At 36.2% G+C, this 20,333-nt stretch overlaps 1 protein-coding gene across 2 annotated transcripts in view; it reads right to left on the minus strand.

The window, feature by feature from the left end:
• ANOS1 (anosmin 1) overlaps window positions 1–20,333 on the minus strand; it is a 133,289-nt gene that overhangs the window by 19,454 nt on the left and 93,502 nt on the right. For both annotated transcript variants that reach the window (XM_057419558.1, XM_057419557.1), the window contains exons 7-9: window positions 12,134–12,336; window positions 10,252–10,399; window positions 6,908–7,060 (exon numbers count right to left, since the gene is read on the minus strand). In XM_057419558.1, the coding sequence (XP_057275541.1) occupies window positions 6,908–7,060; window positions 10,252–10,399; window positions 12,134–12,336 (504 nt within the window). The remainder of the gene's footprint in view (window positions 1–6,907; window positions 7,061–10,251; window positions 10,400–12,133; window positions 12,337–20,333) is intronic.

Genomic DNA, 20,333 nt, shown 5'->3' on the forward strand with positions numbered 1-20,333 from the left:
CCCTGAAAGGTATGGAGGTTTAGAAGCAAGTGAAAGGAAGCCAGTAAGAGTTTTCTGTTGTGCCTGTGAAAGCATGAAGAAATACCGTAAACTGTGCCCTTGAAAAGACTCCCCAGTATTGTCCCATTTGCAGGGGAGATGCCACTGAGATTTTAAAACTTAATTATTTGTCCCACTAATCAACTGCATACCATTTGAGAAGTTGCATACTACCTGCTCTGCCAAACTGTATTAATTGTTGTTGATGTTTTGATGTCAGCCACCAGGAATATTTTAAGCATTGTTAGCACTTCACATTTGGACATGAAGCAAATGCAAACCAAACAGTCTGAGTCCTGTAATCAGTTTATAAAGTATAACAAATATAGCTGGAGATGGTCAGATGTTCCCCTTTCCATTTTCTCCAGGCAGGAAAAAGACAAAGACATTTTTCTTGGAACTACATTAGGCCTATCTGAGACAAAGTTAGGGAAGAATAGGTATCACACAGAGATACTTCTGACAGGATATTCTTTTAACTCTGGAATAATTTCTCATGACAGTTAAAGCTGACAGCATTACCTAACCCATGCAGGATACTGGAGAGCCCTACAGGATACAGGCATCTGAGTCAGCTGTAGCACACATGGAAAAGCAAATTATGCAATGTCTACTGGTGAATGTCTAAAAAGGGGATCTAGTCAAAGATTTCTGTGCTGGGGGCCAGCTTTACTAATTAAATCTCTAAATACTGTGCACATTATGCATACCCACACAATCAATCCCTGCTGAGCCAACGTCTCTGTATTCGCATGGAAGTATGAGGGCAATACATTGGTGTAGAATTTGCTGTAATTACCAGTGAGGTCTTCTGGCTGAAAGAACCATCTGGACCAAAGTGATACCTTCAAGTACAAATATTTTCCTAGTTACATATCTACGATTAGAAAATGGCCAGCTGCTCAAACACTGAACTTCCTAGTACAACAGTTAGTATCAAACTAAGTATTACACTAGCATTAAGTAACTACTGCTGAATTCTTTACAATAACAGCTAGAAACTCCAACTGGTATTGAAGGGTTTCACTAGCTTTTATGGCTCTAATTCCATGAGAAAGAACTATTGGATAACATGGGGAAAGCTTTCAATTATTTTAAAACCTGTCATATGTAATACCTTATTGCAAACAAAGAGTCACCACAGTCACTTCATTTGTCTCCATGAACTAAGTTAATTTTGTTTTCCTAAGATCTGGTTTTAAAAGCATTCATGGCATCTTTCTGTTTGCTTTGCCTTGGCTTGCATTTTATTCTTCCCTGTAATTTAATTCATTATTCTTGTTTTGTTGATTTATCAGACAATGCAGGATTCTTTGCCTCTTCCTGCCCTAAGTATTTTTTTTTTTTTTCTGCTTTAGCATTTACCAGAAACACAAAGAAGGAAGCCTGAAGCCAACTCTTAATGCATTTTAAATATTTGTCCTTTTAAGCAAAACCAAGGGGCATATATATTGATTTTAAATATTCAGAAGTACTTTAAATGTTTAATTTAAACAGGGGGATGTAAATGCACACAGACTTCATTCAGAGAAAAGGAAACTAAAGCTTTACTTAAGCAGTAACAGGCACTAAGAAAATGGTGGTGGAGGCAGAGTAATGGGTCAGAAAATATCATTGTAACTTGTTTTGGAAAGAAATCATCACATCATATTACGTTCTATTATTTTAATATAATTATTGTAGTGAGTGATGAAAGTAGATGAAGTGAGTTCATAAAGATTTTTTTTTCTCCTTCTGTCCATGGGAAATACTTTATTTTCATACATAAATCTGCAGTAACTTGAAGGCTTTTCAGCTGAAGTCTAAAACCTCAGCTCCCTATTTGCCAAACCACTGAGGCACAAAGGAAACAGAACGATCTTTTTATTTTCACACTTTCAGTCTTGATTACTGCACAAGATACTGAGGATCTTAATTATCCTAAGTAGCTAATCTTTTTAAGCAGAGGGTTCAGAGTGCATCCATTCTTGGTAATGTATTGTACTCTCTGACTCCAGCACCAAGGAATTAAAAGTGATTTAAGCTAATTCCACTATGAGACATAAATAGCACATAATTTCTAATTTCATATGGTTGAGATGGCCAAAATATCTGGCCACGAGCAAGTTCTTCTTTTCATTTACAGAAGTGGGATTCATGCTGTTTTAAGGAATGTCCTGTGTTTCTCTAATCCCAGGCCTAAGTCAGAGGCAGCAAGTGAAAGGCATTTTCTTCTTTCAGAAAGAAGCTATTGTATTCATATAACCGTGATATGCTTTTGTAATGACTGTCTAGCAAAATTATGTGCACTTGCTAAGCAGCTTGAAGTGTGGAGTTATTTTTGCAAGCATACATCCTGAAGTAAAGCTATTATTGCCATCACACCCAAGCATTCAAACTGAAACATTGTTTCAGAAAGAGATTTATTTTAATGCAAAGTCCAGATCCTACATTCCATTCGTGCTTCACGCTTACGGAAACTAATGGGACTTAAGAAAGAACACCTGAAGAACAGGCCTAGATAAGTCTTTTCCGCTACCAAACTGTGGCACATTATGATGCATACATATGGAAATAGGATCTTCCATCTACTTACTCAGACTTAAACACTCTTTTCAGTTTCTGATTTCTAGTTAGCAATCACTTCTTTAATGTATAATAAAGCCAGTGCAGTAATAGCTTGCAACACCTCCACTGTTGCAGTTATTGCACAAAATGGAGGTCTGATGAATTCTATTCAGAGGAAAAATACAAAGACAGGAGATTCAGCTCTGATGTCATCACTGTGTTCTTTCACTGGCTTCCTAGAGGCACATTTGCAAATGACAATGAGGAACACATCTTCTCATAGTAATGGCAGAACTATCTTTGAACGTTAAGAGATACAAGTGTGCTTTCTGGAAATACTAAAGTACATTGCAGTCTATTTAGGTGGCCTCTGCAGACTACCATTCATAAAGGACAAACTCCCTGTCATTCAGAAAACAGTAACAACATCTGTGATAGGGCCTTACAGATAGGACTGAACAACTTGATTTAACTTCAGAGTTAGCTCTACTTTGAGCAGATGGTTGGAACAGCTGACCTCCAGAAGTCCCTTCCAAACCATTTAAATTATTCTGTGATCCTGATCTATTTTATCCTTTTTAGACTGAGTAAAATGGTTCAAATTGAATTTCTCAGCTGACAAAGGGACCAATGAAAATAAAGAAATAACCTAAAACAACCTTAGGAGCATGTTTATGGTTTTTTAAGTGGTATAAAAAATCCACACAGGTCTTTCCTTCTGTTTGTTTCTGTAATATGTGGTGTTCTGTGATGCTACAATGTTGGGAGGCAGTACAAAAATATTCTATAAGGCCATCTTGGTTTGGGATAAAATAAATAAAACTAAACTAAACTAAACTAAACTAAAATACAAATTCTCAGGCCTTCAAAGAATGGTATGAGCACTGAATTCAGGAGTACAACAGAAATTCTGAGCAATTATTACTATAGAAAATAAATAAATCTATTCTAACTAAATGAAAGACTGCTATTTAAGTAGCTGTTAAAGTTTTCATTTCAGCGAAAGAAACTCCCTATCAACATAACATACTGGTTTAAATGTCTTCATCTTAAAAAAAAATTAAAATCTATATAACGTATTTATTTCATCACCAGTGCAACCATATCTTGTTAGGACCATGAAGTCTATCACAGAAAGTACAAAAAATCTTCAAAATCAAACCAAGCAAAGATTGCTACAACCAATTGAAATTTTGCTCAATTTACAAATATCCAACATGTTCAAGCTTGCAAATTTTATTTCTTCAATTATTTTTTTATGTTACCTCTTACCATTATCAACATACTTATTTCACATGGTTTCATGACAGTTCTCTCATCTTTATTTGTTTTAAATCACACATCCTGATTTAGGACTATAGAATATCTGTGTTCCACCACCAAACAAGTGCTGGTTTTAATGGCAAGAAAAAATAACTGGAGCAATCAACAGGGCCTCCTGGTTTCACACACCATGTAGGAGACAGAGAGGACAATTCTCTGTCAGGAAGGATGTGAACTCTGACTGCCTATCTGCAATGAAAATAGCCTAGACACCAGGCAATTGATGAAGTTAAATTTTCTCTCATTATTTTCTATTGCAGTTGCTGCACTCTTAGACTTCTTATAACTCCCTAAACATGACGAGACAGCGCAGTTCATAAAGCAGAAAGATGTGTGGGTACATCTCCCAGCACAGCTGGCTCCAGTAACTGCTGTCTTTCATAAAGACGGGACACAGCCAATATGCTTCTCCTGCTGTGTTCCTTGCACGGTGAAACAGACTTGCTCTGCAGTAAATTGTCACTAGTAAATTTACAGTCAGTATCTCATCTATGTACTGCATAACCTCCAAACTCCTGTAAGAGCTCATAGAAGCTGCTAGCTTCTCGGGAGCAGGTAACTGGCTATATTTCAGTTCCACATGAGGTAATGGTTCCTGCTGAGTTACTCAGAACATATGCTGTCACTCAGAATTCTATTTCCTTTTAAGAAAAGAAAGGAAAAAGGCCTGAGAAACTGCTATGTTCTGCCCTCTTCACATACCTTTGCCATCACTGTTCATTTTGTGAGAAAAAATGAAGGTGTCTTCTACTGTGTGTCTGGCGCATATACCTAAATACCACAGTGCATGTGACAGAGCTTGCTCACAGCACATGATGAAGATGGACCTCTGGGTGTCTCCCTTATATAGCTGGATGTATAGAGATTCACAAAAGATGAGTCAGCTGTACAGTCAGTTACTCAAGAACAAAACTAATCCATCCCTCACACAAGGTGACAGCATGTAAATCCACGTAATTTCTAACAGGTCTGTGCTGTATCTGTCTTTGAAGATCTCCAATTGTGGAGATTACACCACTTCCAAACACTTCTATTTCCAGACTATGAGCCACTATGAGAATGCTGATTACTTTATTTCTTTTTATAGGCATCTATAGTCTTTAAAACAAATATTACCTCCAGGTACGTAACACAGGGTAGTATTCAGCTCCAGATTTATATGTCAATATTTAGGTATCTACGACACAATGTCTACTTATAAGCTCAATATCTAAGTTATCATTATAATTGGTTGACAACTAGCTCAAGGAATCTTCTTTGGAACAGGAATATTGCTGTACTGGTTGTGATTCTTTTCTCCATTAATTTTGGAAAACTATTAATATGGCACATTTCACTAGGGGTGCTGGCATTTTGGTCATAGGACTCACAGTGTTTCTTATGCAAACAGGCTGAAAGGGAAACAGCTGCAGCTGGATCAATTGTTGTACTGGGCTGAATTTTGCTTGCAGAGCGTGAGTTGTACAAACTTATGCCAGTGGGAGTCATCACAGTCTCCTTATCTTTGAATCCTTCTCCTAATTTTTTAAGTTCAGTCTGCTGAGAATTGAACCTGAGCTCACAGAGAGATGTTAAGTTTCTCTAAGCCTTCTACAAATGAGTTGTCTAGGCTCCCTTCTGCACTCAGTAAGGAAGAGAGGCATCTCCAGGGAATGATTCTGCTGCTGAATGAGATGAATTGCCTCAGAAGTCACCTGTTTTTCTTTTCTGATATAAAAGGAGCTTGGACAATGAGTTGTATCTCACTTGCAGAAAGCTAAAGCTTAAGGTGATCAGTTCAAAGCTCAGAATATGTAAATCTCACTTTGGATAATCAAAACTGTATTTTTTAAGTAAGCTTAGCATTCATAATTAAAAATCCCTCAACTTTTATTTAAATTTTAAATTATTCCAGCTTTTCATGAAGTTAGGCAAATATGAGATATAGTGAGGAAAGCTAGAAAAAATGAAAACTAACATAGCCAAGATGGGGACAAACATTTAAAATGTGTAAGTAGTCAGGCTGAGCTGAAGCTTGCAGATTTTATGGAAGAATAAGAATTTTATGATTCTATGATTATGCATCTTATAGGCCTTTAATTCAAAGTCAAAAATTGAGTGGATTTTATACATGTGCTACTGCTGCACATGCAGATTGCTCCAAGTTAAAACATAACAGTGTCAGCACATTTTCAGATAACATGGTATGAATCCGTCGTGGCTAAGCTGGAGCAATGTGTAACAACCTATATGCTCCTAAAAGGCACGAAAGGAAAATTCCTTTTTTAATTTCTTATTCTGATTAGACACTTAAAGTTTATGGCATTTTCCTTTAGACTGGAAAATTTAAACATAAAATTGTTGTTAGATTTTCCTGAAAAACAAGAGGGTGAATGCAGCCTAGCAAAAAAGCAACTTACAGATTTTTCCAGTGGTTGTGGCCAATTATTCATCCTTCTGTAATTCAAGATGACTGATAAAGTTTAGCATAAAGCCTATCATGGCCCCAATATAAGAAACTATAGCTTTAAATTTTGTGGTTTGAACTGCAGTTTAATGACTCAAGTGATACTGCAGTGTCATTAGATGAAATTTTGCCCGAGAACTGTACATGCCTGAGACCCTCCAACCACACTTTCAGGGAGACAATACTCATAGCCACAAAAGCTCCTCGGAACATTAGACCAAGTTTGGCTTCATATTTAAAATTTTACTGAAGCAATTTCTACTGAAATAAAAATTATCTCAGCTGTGGCAAGATTCAGTGTCCCAACATGACTGACTGTAATTTTAGGGTAGCTAATTCATGTAATTTCCTTCTGCGAGACATTTACACAGACAACACAAAGTGAGACCAATGTTTCATTCAAACATGAAGGTGAAAGGATGGAAGTATCGGTGTAGGATTTAACTTTGAATTATTGTATGAGGTTCATCACATTATGGCAATGTTCTACAACTCTGATGCTGTTGATGAAAGCTCCTCAGAAAAAAACAGTAAAACAAAAATTTGACAAACCTGTCTTCTTCCAGTATACTTTGACCTGAAGTTGATTGTCCTGATAGAAAGGACTTCCAATTTTAAGAAAACGAGTGGGTTTTCTTCTTTGAAAGGTTGGGTAATGATCTACCAGTCCTTTCTGGGGTTTCCCAGCAGAAGATGTTCGTTCCTCTGCAACACACAAAACAATCAGGAAATTATTTATATGCTGTATAATGACTATGTTAACAGTGCTACAATTCAAAAATTATACTATCTTTAATCCAAATTATCTTATTTCAGTATCTTACCCAAATGAAATTAACATAAATAACAAGTTGTCCATAATGGTTGAAAAACATATTATTTGTTTGAAATTCAGTCAGAAAATATTTTAGACAGAGAGAGAAAAAGAGAAATATAATTCAGTATGAAAATGCTCTGTAAATTTTCAAAGGAATCATAAGGAAAGGGAGTGCATTTATATCCCCGAGAACTAGAAATGTTAACACACTGACTTAAAGAGTCAGGCGTAGTATCTGTATAATCATTCACGGCCTTTATATTTGTGCAATGTTTGAATATACACAAAACCAAGGACGGCATTGAGTGTAACCCACAGAGTGCCACATGTGGTTATTACATCAAAGTAAACACAGTCCTTTGGTATGCTATGTAGGAACACTGTGGTCAGATTAAAGATCTTTCTTGCCCACTTTCCTGTTTCCAACAGTGAACACTGAATGCTTAGGAAAACACTGTAAGAGCAAAATTAACTTTGAGCAATCCCCTTGGTGTTATGTATCTAGCTTCCAACAGCCAATGGTAATGGGATGTCCTTCATCAAGAATTTCATTTAGCAACAGTTTATCAACATTTAGCAGAGTTGATAATATTTATAGATCTTTCCAGCTGAAAAGGCATCAATGCTCATTCAAACTGCATTTTCATTGCACACATGTGAATACATCCATTCCAAATCAGAGAACAGTATTTGCATCAGATTTAAAAAAGCTGTATTTAATTTATTATTACACATAAATGAAAAATAAAGATTTCAATAATAAAGAAGTGGAAAATTATTAATTACATACTTGAGAGACAGTAAGATTCAAGTTTCAATAATTATCATGAGTAACATGTAAACTTGAATATTTTGCCCTATATATAGCTTCAGCTGAAACCCACTTGCTTTTTGGCCATATCTTACTTTCTTAATCCTTTTCTTAATCTGATAGAATTTTACATTTTCTTCCCTTGCTTTAAATTAAAGCAAAACTACCAAACTTAAGAAAACGATTAAATTATTTTTCAAGGTAACCATAATGTTTATACTACCTGAAAGGAAATAAAAAAAAGTGATAGAGAGAAGTAGACTTAAATTTACTTGGTATACCTCAATTGAAAGGATTTTAATTTTACTAAGTATCTGCTTTTATGTTCTCTCTCTGTTTCACTTCCAGAAAAACGAGGACACAGATTTAGAATATGTCTATATAAAGACCAAGAGAGTTAGTCTTGCTACATTTCCCAGAAGCAAAGCTTACAAATATAGTGAGGCAATGCATTTCTGAGTGTGGGGAAATGTAATGCCAGAGGGCCAGGGTCAAAGCTCACAGAGGTCTGCAGGACTAAATTACTTCAGTGGGTTACGGATTATTTTTTATTCTGACAATAGGAAAAGACACCGAAAAAAAACAGAGCTTAATTCCACAGAGAGCAGAAAACTGACAGAGGGACTTCAACAAAATTGGCATGTTGCTTCTGGAGCTACTTCCCAAAGGCCACAGAAGTCCCCATATAAAGACAGGCCTTGAATGTCATGTCCTAGATAATATTCAGGCAACATTTTCCTTTTTCTTTTTCACATTTCTCCATCTGCTTCTGAGCACTCTCAAAAGTACCTCAAGCAGAACTGGCTCTGTTCCTAACTAACTTCAGTGAGATTCAGAAGATGAATTTGCATCTCCTACAGGAGTAGGGTTTTTGTTTTTCTATGTAAGCTATAATTTAGCCATTTTAAAAAAATTGTCCAAAGAGGTCTAAATACACTTCTCAAAAGAGTGCTCTATCCACTAAAATATGTGATATTAGCGCTCAGGCACTAAGAAAATACTGCTCATTAGCTAAATGTATGTTCATAACTTGAACATTACAGTCAAATACTTTGAGTATATGAGAAAATAAAAATATTACTCTTAGTATAGTATTAGTTTGGTTTAAAAAACAATACAACAATTAATAAACCTTTTGGTCCAAGGAGGTCACCACAGCAAAACGAAATAAAGCACAAGGCATTGGAAAGTCTATAATGAAGAAATCACCAAAGGCACATATGAGGTACAGGGTAAATGAACTCAATTTGGACATTATGAGATAGCAGACTTTCACAGAAACTGCTGATGGACTGTTTTCTGAAGTAAAACAACCAATGAGAGGGCAAATTATTCAAGCAAAATTGTGGAAGGAATTTAAATCTAGCTGTGACAATGACAGGAAATAGGTGCCGCTGGAGTAGACACAAGATGATGAAACCACCAAAGGCACGTATGACATACATGCTAAATGAACTCCATTTGGTAGGGGATACAAACTTGTGCAGAGGGAAAAGTGAAACAAAAATCTTCCTCTCCCAACACAAACCCACTGGTGATACAGACTGCGACAGACAGAACATTAGTGAGGCCATGGAGAGAGCTGATACTACCAGCAAAAGGGTTTCTCACAGTAAGTGCAGAATGGTATAGAAAAATGACACAGTCCAGTATCAGTTACCTTCAGTTTAGAGGGTTTTTGTTATATGGAAAGTCTTTATTACTGTCATGTTTAAATACTATGAAGATGAAACCTAATGTCAGGACTATCAATAAAGCCTGACAAACATCAGTTGATTAATTATCCCTGCTGCCAAGAGGGGAAAGTTTGTGAAACTATTCTCAAAGTAAAATGAGAGAGAAGAAGTTCAATAGCTTGCCCAATGTCACTTTGGCTAGGCGTGTATAATGGCACCCAGGATTTCCTCCAAGACACCAGGACACAGCCCAGCCTCAGACCCAGGTGAAATCCAGGCACCAGCCTTCTTCTGTGATTGGATGTAAACTCAACTCAGTTGCATGTTCTTTCTCAGAGCTGTGATGTGATATGATGAAATGACATTCAAGATGATTGGACTGAAAACTAAACACCCTGAAGTTTAGCACTGAGATCCAGGAACTTCACAGAAACTTCTAATCAGAAGAGAAAACAAAACACGAGAAGGAAGGATGGTAAAAAAAAAAAAAAAAAGTATTTTTTTTTTAAATTTGAGAAATCATTATATAAAACATTCAAATTCCAGATACAGAGTAGCTAAAGCATTCAAGTGTTTGAATACAATTACTCACTATTATTCCTGGTGTCCTGAGTTGTACTAAAATGGAGAGAAACCTTAGCGCTTTTTAGGCGTATCTGGCCCCAGCGTGTTACTGCTTGCAGCTCTACATTGTAGTTGCTGTTGGGTTGAAGTCCTTCCAGGACCACATAATTTTGGGCCTATAACAGAATAAAAATACAAAGCAGTTATAGTATTACTGAAACAGGCAGTTAATAAAAGCAGGCCTGTTATGTTAGGCACACTACTTTTTTGAAATTAGAAAATAAACTCAAGTATGTGTTTCAACAGAGCAAAATTTCCTTGCTTTAAAATGTATTTTATTAGGCTCTGATTTTCTGCATAATTTTTAAAATACTACCCTTCCTGATGTTTACATAATTTTGGTAATTCCTTGGCAAATACAGACGCCTATTGTATAGGAAAAACATAAAGGGTGCTTTTCTACATAACATTTTCTTCTGCTAAAACTATTTTAGCCAAAGAACTTTACATTGTTTATTTCCCAGTTTCTGTTTTAGCAAACAAATTGGAAATTTTTTCTAGACAGCCAGTTTGCAGACAGCTAAAATCCAACATTCACTACATTTTTCAACATATTCTATTTATTGCAACCATTCAACTTCATGCTCCAGAAAAACAATTACAGTGAGACAGGAGTAATATGAAATATATTCTAAGAGCCTACCTTTTCTCTATAATATGTCCTGGATCTTCTAAATTTCCCTATAGTCAAGGTCAGAACTTGGTTCCAATTACTGTAATGTTGTGTATTGGATCTATTGTAACATATTTATAGGTAGGATGTACCCTATGCAAAATGCCAACACAAAATTAAGGACCCAGCTCAATCTTAAAATTCTTTGGGTTTTGTTGTTTAAGGACCAGCTTGTGGAGAAAAAGCTCCCCTGTACCTTTAGGCCGTAGCCTCTGTCATGAAGATCTCCAGCCAATCTCAGCTTTTCAGAGAAACACAAACTTTTCTACATAGCACAGGCCAAACCTACTCCTGTCTTGCCAAAGAGTACAACAAAGAACTAACTTTCTGTTCTGTATTTACTTGCACAAGTTCAGCACACAGCCTTCATTACCTTCATTTCTCTGAGGGTTTGGTGACTGAGGGACAGAGGGAACTACAACTTTTCAGCTGTCATTCATCACATTGAAGGTGGACAGCCATAGCCGAAACACGGATCTAACATAGACCTGGGACCCATAATACACTTATTAAAAACATTGAGAATTAAGTTTAGGCCTGTAATCTGTAAATTATTTCTATTTCTATTAATTACTTTAAAACAATATGCAATATGCTTAGGGATATCGCAACAAATAATTTTCCAGTAAAGCAGTATTTTATACATCATTCAAAAAACTCATAGGAGCTGGCTGCTAAGGAAATATGTCAGATCTGTGGTACAGAGGCTTATTTGAAGAGTTTTCAGTTGTTGTTTTTTTTTTTTTCCTTGGACCTATACTGACTATTTAATGGTTACTCTGTATCACAGTGTCACAAGTTTTGCATGCATAGTGAAAAGACAATGTGACAGACAATGTTAGCTTTTCAAATAAAACAAAGCACTGTATCTTTAAGAAACACTAAAAAATAAGCCTGAATTTAGAGGACAAATAGCATTTGGCTTTCTATTCTTTCCTGCAAAATCTGATAGCAGTTACCTGCATTTTAAGGCGGAAGTCTACTTCTCTCCCCGAGTTCAGCGAAAGATAGGGCCTGGGAGATCAAAACTGTGTATGGGGTTGGTGATATTAAAATTAAGACCACTAGTTTACCAGTTGCTGAAATCATTGCAATTTCTCACATATTTTATACTTACACTCTATTTTGTGACAGAAAAAAGCCATACTTCTGTCTCATTTACTATTTTCTTTCTTACCCCATCAGTAATCTTCCTTCTCTTTTTTTTGGCTGGGATTACATATTTGCTGTATGTCCAGCTCCAGAAGACTTTGTAGTGGTGCACTGGGATATCAGGCTCTTCTGGAAGAACCCAAGTAATCATTACATTTACACTCCCGTCATTGTTTGCACTGATATTGGCAATTCTGATATTAGATGGAGCTGGTGGAGCAGAGGGATCTAGAATTTAAAGCAAACAAAAATATTCTAAAGTAAAGATCATCTTCAGTAAGGTAAAGATCGTCTTCATTTTACGCATTTACCAGGCATACATGAGCTGAATTAAACATTCTCAATACACTGAAGAAAGCTGAAGCAAAAATTTCCAATAAGTGATATGGCTTCTTATAAATTCTAGAAATTCAAACTTTACTGAAATAAAAATTATGGGTTAGCATCTGGTTTTGTCATTAGTCTGTATAGTTGGTAGTTCACAAACATTATAAAGCTTTACCAAAATGTACTAACTAGGCTATCAGTTTTACTTCAGTGATACACTACTTTAAATACATAGTGAGTGTTAAACACTCCTCTCCTGAAAGTGGCTTTGTACAGTTATCACAGAATTGCGTGGTGGAAACACTGAATATTTTTTGGTGTTGCCTGACAATTCTAAGATGAAAAAAATAAATTTCTACTTGTTGAGCCTTTCTTCAAAATTCTAGTATTGATATCTGTGGGACATAAACACTTTCTTAGAATAAATATTAATTAAGATGTAATAATATATTATGCTTTCATACAAGTCAAACATTGGTGACAAAATATAACCCAACTGCCAAAACAAAATTAATAAAAAAAAAAAAAGGACATTCATAATAATTAAGCTGTGTTATGAAGCTGTAGCCAAGAAAAAAAAAATCTGATCAAAAAAAAACCCGTTTTCATATAACTTTTTAGCAAAATGAGCCACCACTTATTTGCCAGAAATAAAACTGGAGATCTGCAGAGGGGACACCAGGCATTAATTTACTTCATGGTTCACCTGCACCTTTTTATAATGGTAAAGGCGCTGCTAAATACACTTTCCAGGCATACTATATTCATCAGATAATCCCTGTCACAAACTGCCTCACTGAAAAATTCCACCATTTAGTTCATGCAAACAGACACATTCAGAATTAATAAAGACAGCATTTCCCTTTTAAAGACCAGCAAATGTGAAATAATTGCAAATTCCTGTTATTTAACAAGACACTTGGTTAAATAACAATGGATGCTATGCTCCTGTTTCCTCACAGATGCCATTTTAGTTAAACAGTAATGGATGCTGCTGTTTCCTCACATATATAATGCAACCTAACTTTCGGCCATAGAAGTTACAAAGCATATTCGAGTTCAAAAATTCTGGAAATTTAAATTAATTTTCAAAATAATGAGAATTGTGGTTTTTTTGGGGGTTGTTTTTTTTTTCTTTTATAGCAGCTTGCAAGCCAGATCCCTTTATGGGAGCCTTTTCTATAAGTATAAAAGCTATTTATATTGGAAGGGGTAAATTTAAGAATTAGTTTGGTTAAATGGTTTATGCTGTTCTCTAACACAATTTTCATTTACTTCTACTGGTTGATAAGTAGATATAAAATGAAATTTAGGTATAATAAATATGAGCAAAATAATGATTCACAAATCCAAAAGATTTATAAGTATTCATCTTCATTAATTTAAAATGATAGGTGTTTTTTATGTTATATGACAATGTATTACAGCAATAAAAGATTTATAACCTGGAGTACAACATGATCATATTACTGTAGGTGAATTATTCAGGTTATGTCCCAGAAGTACTATGCATCATGTATTATTTATAGATAACATATGGGATAGAATTAAAGTGTTTCAGAGAATATGTCTTCACAAATGGTCAGATGTAAGAAAAAAATATTTAAACATAAAATATATTTGTCTTCATTCTGTATCTATGAAAGACTGTGAGTCATTAAAAAAAAAACATAAATCTCAAAGTTGAATGAAATAGCTCTTCCGGACAAAATTATTTAAAATATTATGAAAATCTATTCACCTGTTTTTCATAGGTCTGGCAGCAAATTACAAAATTAATGTTCTGCCTTTTCAAATGTTTCTGTCCCCTTAAGAAAACAAGACAGTGTGTAAATTTTCCTTGTAAAAAGTTAACAATTGACCAGAACGGAGCTTTTATGTGTCTCAGAATCACAGGAATTTGTTTGTTTGTTTGTTTCTTTCTTTTAAGGTAACTTCAAACACCCCTGTTTCTCCCAGTGACATAAGAAGAAAGAGAAATCTGTAAGGAAGAACTACATGCATAAAGAAACCAATAGATCATTCCTTCTGCCTTCTAGAGCACAAGAATTTCACCCTGTACTCTTTATAATTGCTCAGTTTATAGCAAACATTTCTTTATCAATAGCACTTCACCTGTGTTTGCTAGAAACAGTCCAGTCAGCAGACAAAGCACTGATCCATGTTTAAAAGAAAACACAGTAGTGTTCCTCCTTTGCTAAAGGAGAATGCAAACGTTGTATTAAAAATGCATCGGGTAATTGCAGTTAAAAAAAGAAAGAACACCTTTTTAAAAGGAATATAGATGTGAAATAAAACAGCAATAGCAGAAAAATTTTCCTAAATGCCCTCTTTCTTCAAAGTCTCTCTTTTGCAAGCCTCACAAATGTTATCCTCAAAAATGACTTTGAACAGGAGGAAAAATGGTGGTGCTAGGAGTAGAAGACAGAAAGGAAGGAGATCTGCAGCTGACAGAAATGAAAACGTGAGACATTTGAAAGTGCCACATTTTCTAAAAGAGCTTTTTTAAAGCTAGTAGACTAATCTGGAGAAAAAAATTATCTAGAAATAAGTAAGATGTCAAAGATGAACAAAACTTAATTTATTACAGTTTTGCATGTAATCATCTGAAAGACACCACAACCAAACTGTAGAGACACAACACTTAACTATTTCTTGGATTTGGAGTGTATTATCTGAAATACAAAGCCACTTAGTGAGCATTTTATTCAGCTAAGGATCCATTCCTTAGCTGTAATTTCAATACCACTTGTCGTGGTTTAAACCCAGTCAGGTAACTCGTTCACTCACTCCCCCCCTTCTTTCCCTCCCCCTGCTCCTGGAGGGACAGAGAGAAGAATCAAAAAGAATGCAACTCCCACGGGTTGAGATAAGAACAGTTTAGTAACTAAGGTATAACACAAATCACTACTGCTACCACCAATAATAACAATGATAAAGGAAATAACAAGGGAAGAGAATACAACATCTCACCGCCAGCCGACCGATAACTCGCCCCCTCAACCCAACCAAGCACCGACCAATGCCTCCTCCAACCCTGCAGATTCCCAGCCCTTCCGGGGCACTCCCAGTTACATCCTGGGCATGACGTGCTGTGGTATGGAATACCTCTTTGGTCAGTTTGGGTCAGGTGTCCTGTCTCTGCTTCCTCCCAGCTTCCCCTCCTCCCTGGCAGAGCATGAGGCTCACAAAGTCCTTGGCCAAACCAAAACATCGCTATCAGCTCTGTTCCCAAGTTGAAAGTCAAAACACTGCACTGCACCAGCTACCAAGAAGGAAAAAAATGACTGCTACTGCTGAACCCAGGACACCACTATATAATTTATTCACCTATTTGTATATATTTCTGTGACCCTCATCACTATTACAACTGACAGAACTATCAATTTTTTGAGCCAAACCCCCAAGAATATTAATCTTTAATTTGAAATGAACTGAGTTTCACCAGCAAAACAGGTAAGAAGGAATAACAACAAGACAAAATATTGTGATCTCTGTTATTAACAGGAGAAAAACCCAAATGACCTAGACCCCATCCTCAAAAAAAAACCAAAAAACCCAACAAAACAAAACCCCCAAAAAACACCACCACAAAAGACCACATACAAAAAAAACCCCACGCCCCCCCCCAAAAACAAACCCAGACCTTTACAAAGCCCCCCTCAAAAAACACCCCTCCCTAAAAATCCAAGTCCAAAAAAACTGCTAAGTATAAAAGCATGCTTCTCCACAATGTATGCTTGCCATTTACCAGGTAACAGATTTGTTGTTTTCTTCTCCATTACTGAATGGAAAAGTCATGCTTCTACAAGATGCTGTGCTACGCTTATGTCTATGCAGCCTAAAAGCAGTACACAACTCATGCTGAAATACTTCAAGGTCTAGTAACTGGTACTGGATGATAAAGCTTATACACATATGGTGTTTTTTAACCTGACTATGAAGCTGAACTGGCATTCTGCTAACTATAAAGCTAACAGCCATCCTACTGTTAGTCTTCATATATCTGTGATCCCTTTGACTGACTGCTCACATGTATAATTCAGATACATAAACATTAAATTACTGGAACGGAAACTACTGCCAGTTTTTCAAACATGAAGTTCTGAAATTTTATATAAACAAATTTATCTGAGTGTTAAATTAAATTCTTTGGTTTGCAGAAATAGTGCTGCTAGTTGCAGCTTTTCTTTTGCAGTTTATACTACAACTCAAATAAAATAAGTCATTTTATGTATACCAGAATTTGGCACAGACAGCTGTCCCTAAATATGAAAAAAAAAATCAATCTGGTCTCAGCAGCCTGACAAGTAAATCACTTCTCACTGCTAGAAATGATAGCTTCATTAGGTCAAGGCTGAAGCTGCTGTTCCAGCACATGGAGTAAGTACTGCATTTGTCTGGATTGTATCTGGCTTGAGTATACCCAAAGGGCTAAAATTCTTGTCTTGCTGGCTACTCAGCCATCACAAGCAAAATTCTGTCTCCAGTCCTCAAAAGGGAGAATTCCTTGCTGTAAATAAAAGAAAAAAAAGAAAAAGCTCACATCATCACAATTTCAAAATGCACATCTTCCCACACTTGTATTTGTAAATACAGTGATAGACAATTTATATTTTACATTTTTTTTTTCAATCAGTAGGATCTGGAAGAAATTTTACAAACTTAACAAAACAGTATAGAGGCAAGCTGTGTACAAGAATCGCATCACTGTACACCACTGCAATGCATCCACTTTGGCTTTAAATGTGGCACCTGGGGTGAAAACAGCACATGATTTGGAATATTTTCAGAGAAGGAAAGAATGACATTGGAACCAGAATTCTCATTCTGAGCTGTAAAAATGATAGCAAGTTTGACTCTGAGTTAAAGCCTTTTTTAAAGAACTTTTTTCCTGACTTAAAATGGATTTAACATTGCTATCTTTTAAACATTAGACCTTCCAACTCTAAAAATCTGCTGAAGCTGCTCTACAGACAGTAATGGTTTCCAACCATTAAACAGTTACAAGACATAAGCAGGAAGACTGGCTTTGCCCAATGGAAATGGCACACATAAACCAGCTGTGCAACAGCATAAAAAAATCATGGGTCCCAAAGGAGCGACAGAAAGAATTTTACTGCCGGGAGTGGGTGTCTGTTCTAGTTTTTCTAACACTCAGTAATGTATGCATGAAATCACATTCAACATGGTACTTATGTGCTGTGAAAACAATGTTGTCTGCTTCCTTTTGCTTGACAATTTATCCTGTGTATGCTAGCAACTGCCTTCACGTTGAAGATAAAAACCTTTAGGAGACTTAGAAGGATCAGATGGTTGGGGCTCACTGTGTTGATCTTACAGCCTCATTCTGTCTCAGGAAATGTACCGTACCTAACTACAGACCAGCAAGATAATATGGAAATGCCTAACACTTATCACTTTAGGTAACTGCAGTCTCTAAGAGTTCATTCTTATCATAAATCATAAGAAGCTAGAAAAAAGTAGCCTAAAAATTCTTGCAACAAATTAAAATTTGTATTACTAGTGCTGAGCAGATTCTCAGCAGTTTAGTTAGTCTATCCAGTACCTGCTTAATGGGAGAAAAGCAGAGGTAGCTTTTCATCCAAGGGGACAATGTGGATTGTAGGGACAGTTCTCTTCTGCTTCAGAGAAAATGAAACAGTTGCACAGTGCCAGACAAAATGTTAAAAGAAATATATGTGTAACTTCAGGAACCAAAAAAGTTCTCCCAGGCATTCCATTATCTTTATTTATTGCTGTTATTGCAAAGTATTGCCATTCAGTTGAAGATGAAAAAGAAAGCACACACCATTTAAAAACCTTTACAATAGAACTCCAAACCACTATCAAAATAGCTGAAAGTTTTGATCAATTTTAGCTGACAGTATCAATCTGAAAATCTACGTGCAGAGTCCTGCTTCTAGGAAAGAATCCACTCTCCTAGATGCAGTATTCACTGCATCTTCTAGCAGCTCTGGTCCACAGATAGGCCTAGTCTAACGCGCGTTTCTTGCAATTTTGAAATTGCATTTTGGCAAAATGAAGCATCACTTCATTCCTGTGAAGGTCATGCCGGACAAGGACATACAAATCCTTCATTTCCTTTACTAAAAAGAAATAAACAACATTAAAAAAAAACTCTGCTTAAGCTCTACTTCATTAATTATCTCAGATATGTCACTTATCGTTTACAGATTAATGCCATGAACACGAGGCAGTGCAGAACAGTTCATAAACCTTCACCTCCAAAGTTTATAGTATAAAAGCATCAAAAGTTGCAATAGATAAAACCTCAAAACACAACTAGATGCAGAATTCTAAGCTGAAATGCTTGATGAAATACTCTTGCTTTTCTGGTTTTACCTATTTCATGACTGGGAAATTAAATGAATTTGGTTAATAAGAAGCTTTATTTAGTGATAGAAAAGTTAATGGAAATTACATACCTCAGTAGATTTCATATTAATTTGAATATACCAAAACCTTTCTTTGCTGAGTCTACTCAGGAATTGTATTTTGTGCATTTGAAAAAAAAAAAACTAAAACCTATAAAACAGTATAAACCAGTTTTGTGTAACCAGACAAAAAGTCTCTCTCCAAGTAATTACAGGACCAGTGGTTTTGAATATTCCTTTTAACTGCTTAAAATATTTAGGGACAGAGACATTGTGGTGCCATACTCCTCCCTAGATTCAGATTATATATCATGTTTGTCCTACTTTGAAGAAAAAAATAAACCCAGATAATTTGCTATTCATTATAACTTATGAGCAACTGGTAAAAGTTCAGCATCTTGAATGAGAAACCTTCTTAGGAAATGCTGTCATGTTTCCTGATCAAAGGATTTCTTTTTAAAGAAAACTTCTGTTAAGTCTGACACAGATAATAATCTTCTCTTGGTCTTGGCACAACAGGGTGAAGTGAAACAGTACAAGAACTGATGTGAATTTCTGTCCACACTTCATACAAATGTAGCGCAGTCAGCAACCTTCCAAAGGTAACCTGCCAAAGTCCACTTTCCCTTTCCAAACTGGAGGTTAAGTGTGCCTGTAGGAGGTCAGCAGGGGCCTGTAGAGGCTGGCATTCAAAAAAACTAGGCACATCTAAGCAGCAGTTTCTTGCCTCTCTGCCAGGTGGGGGCTGCCACTTCCCACTGAGCTCCAAAGTAGTAATTAAATGTCTATTTGACACTATAGCTGTTATAACTATGAGCACCTGCTTCAGGACACGAAGGCTAAGAAATACCAATTGAAGCATCAAAGTATTATTCCCAACAGTCACCACCTAGCAGCATTTTCATGTGAGTCACCTAGCACATCTACACATTTATCTGGTGAACATATTATCTTTATAATAAGTACTGACAATACCAAAGACTCTAAAACAGTCAAATGAGCTGCGACAGTAGGATGATTTTGGCTGCAAAGTTGACAGCTAGCTGAACTCCTTGCTGTTTTTCTGGCAATTCACAATTCCCTGCCAAGAGCTGGAGTTTAGATTTGAAAATTGTTATTTTGAGTTTCGGAAGCCTTTTGAACAACGCTGGCTACGCACTCTCTGCAATTATCAAGATCACATTATTTTGGTTTATCAGGTAAAGAGCATGCAGAGGTAGGAGTGGCTCTTACTGTCCTTTGCATGAATGCCCAGAAGTGCTCTCCACAAGAAAGCTATGAGCAGTACTCAAAAAAAGCAAGTGGTTCAGGGGTAGCTTCAGAGCCCACAGTAAAAGAGGACTCTGGTATCTAACACACGGTCATTTCAAAGCCACAAGCTCCTGAAACACAAATCACTGCCAGCTGGGAGACTATTCTGAAGACATATCCCTATGTGCTTATCCTGCTCTTACAACTGCTCTCCAGAAACCTACTTTTGGCTGGGGTCAGATATTGAGC

Source organism: Pezoporus wallicus, unplaced genomic scaffold, assembly GCF_028554395.1.
Source record: "Pezoporus wallicus isolate ANWC-B61680 ecotype Strahan unplaced genomic scaffold, APGP_CSIRO_Pwel_v1 contig_5767, whole genome shotgun sequence".
NCBI lineage: Eukaryota > Metazoa > Chordata > Aves > Psittaciformes > Psittacidae > Pezoporus > Pezoporus wallicus.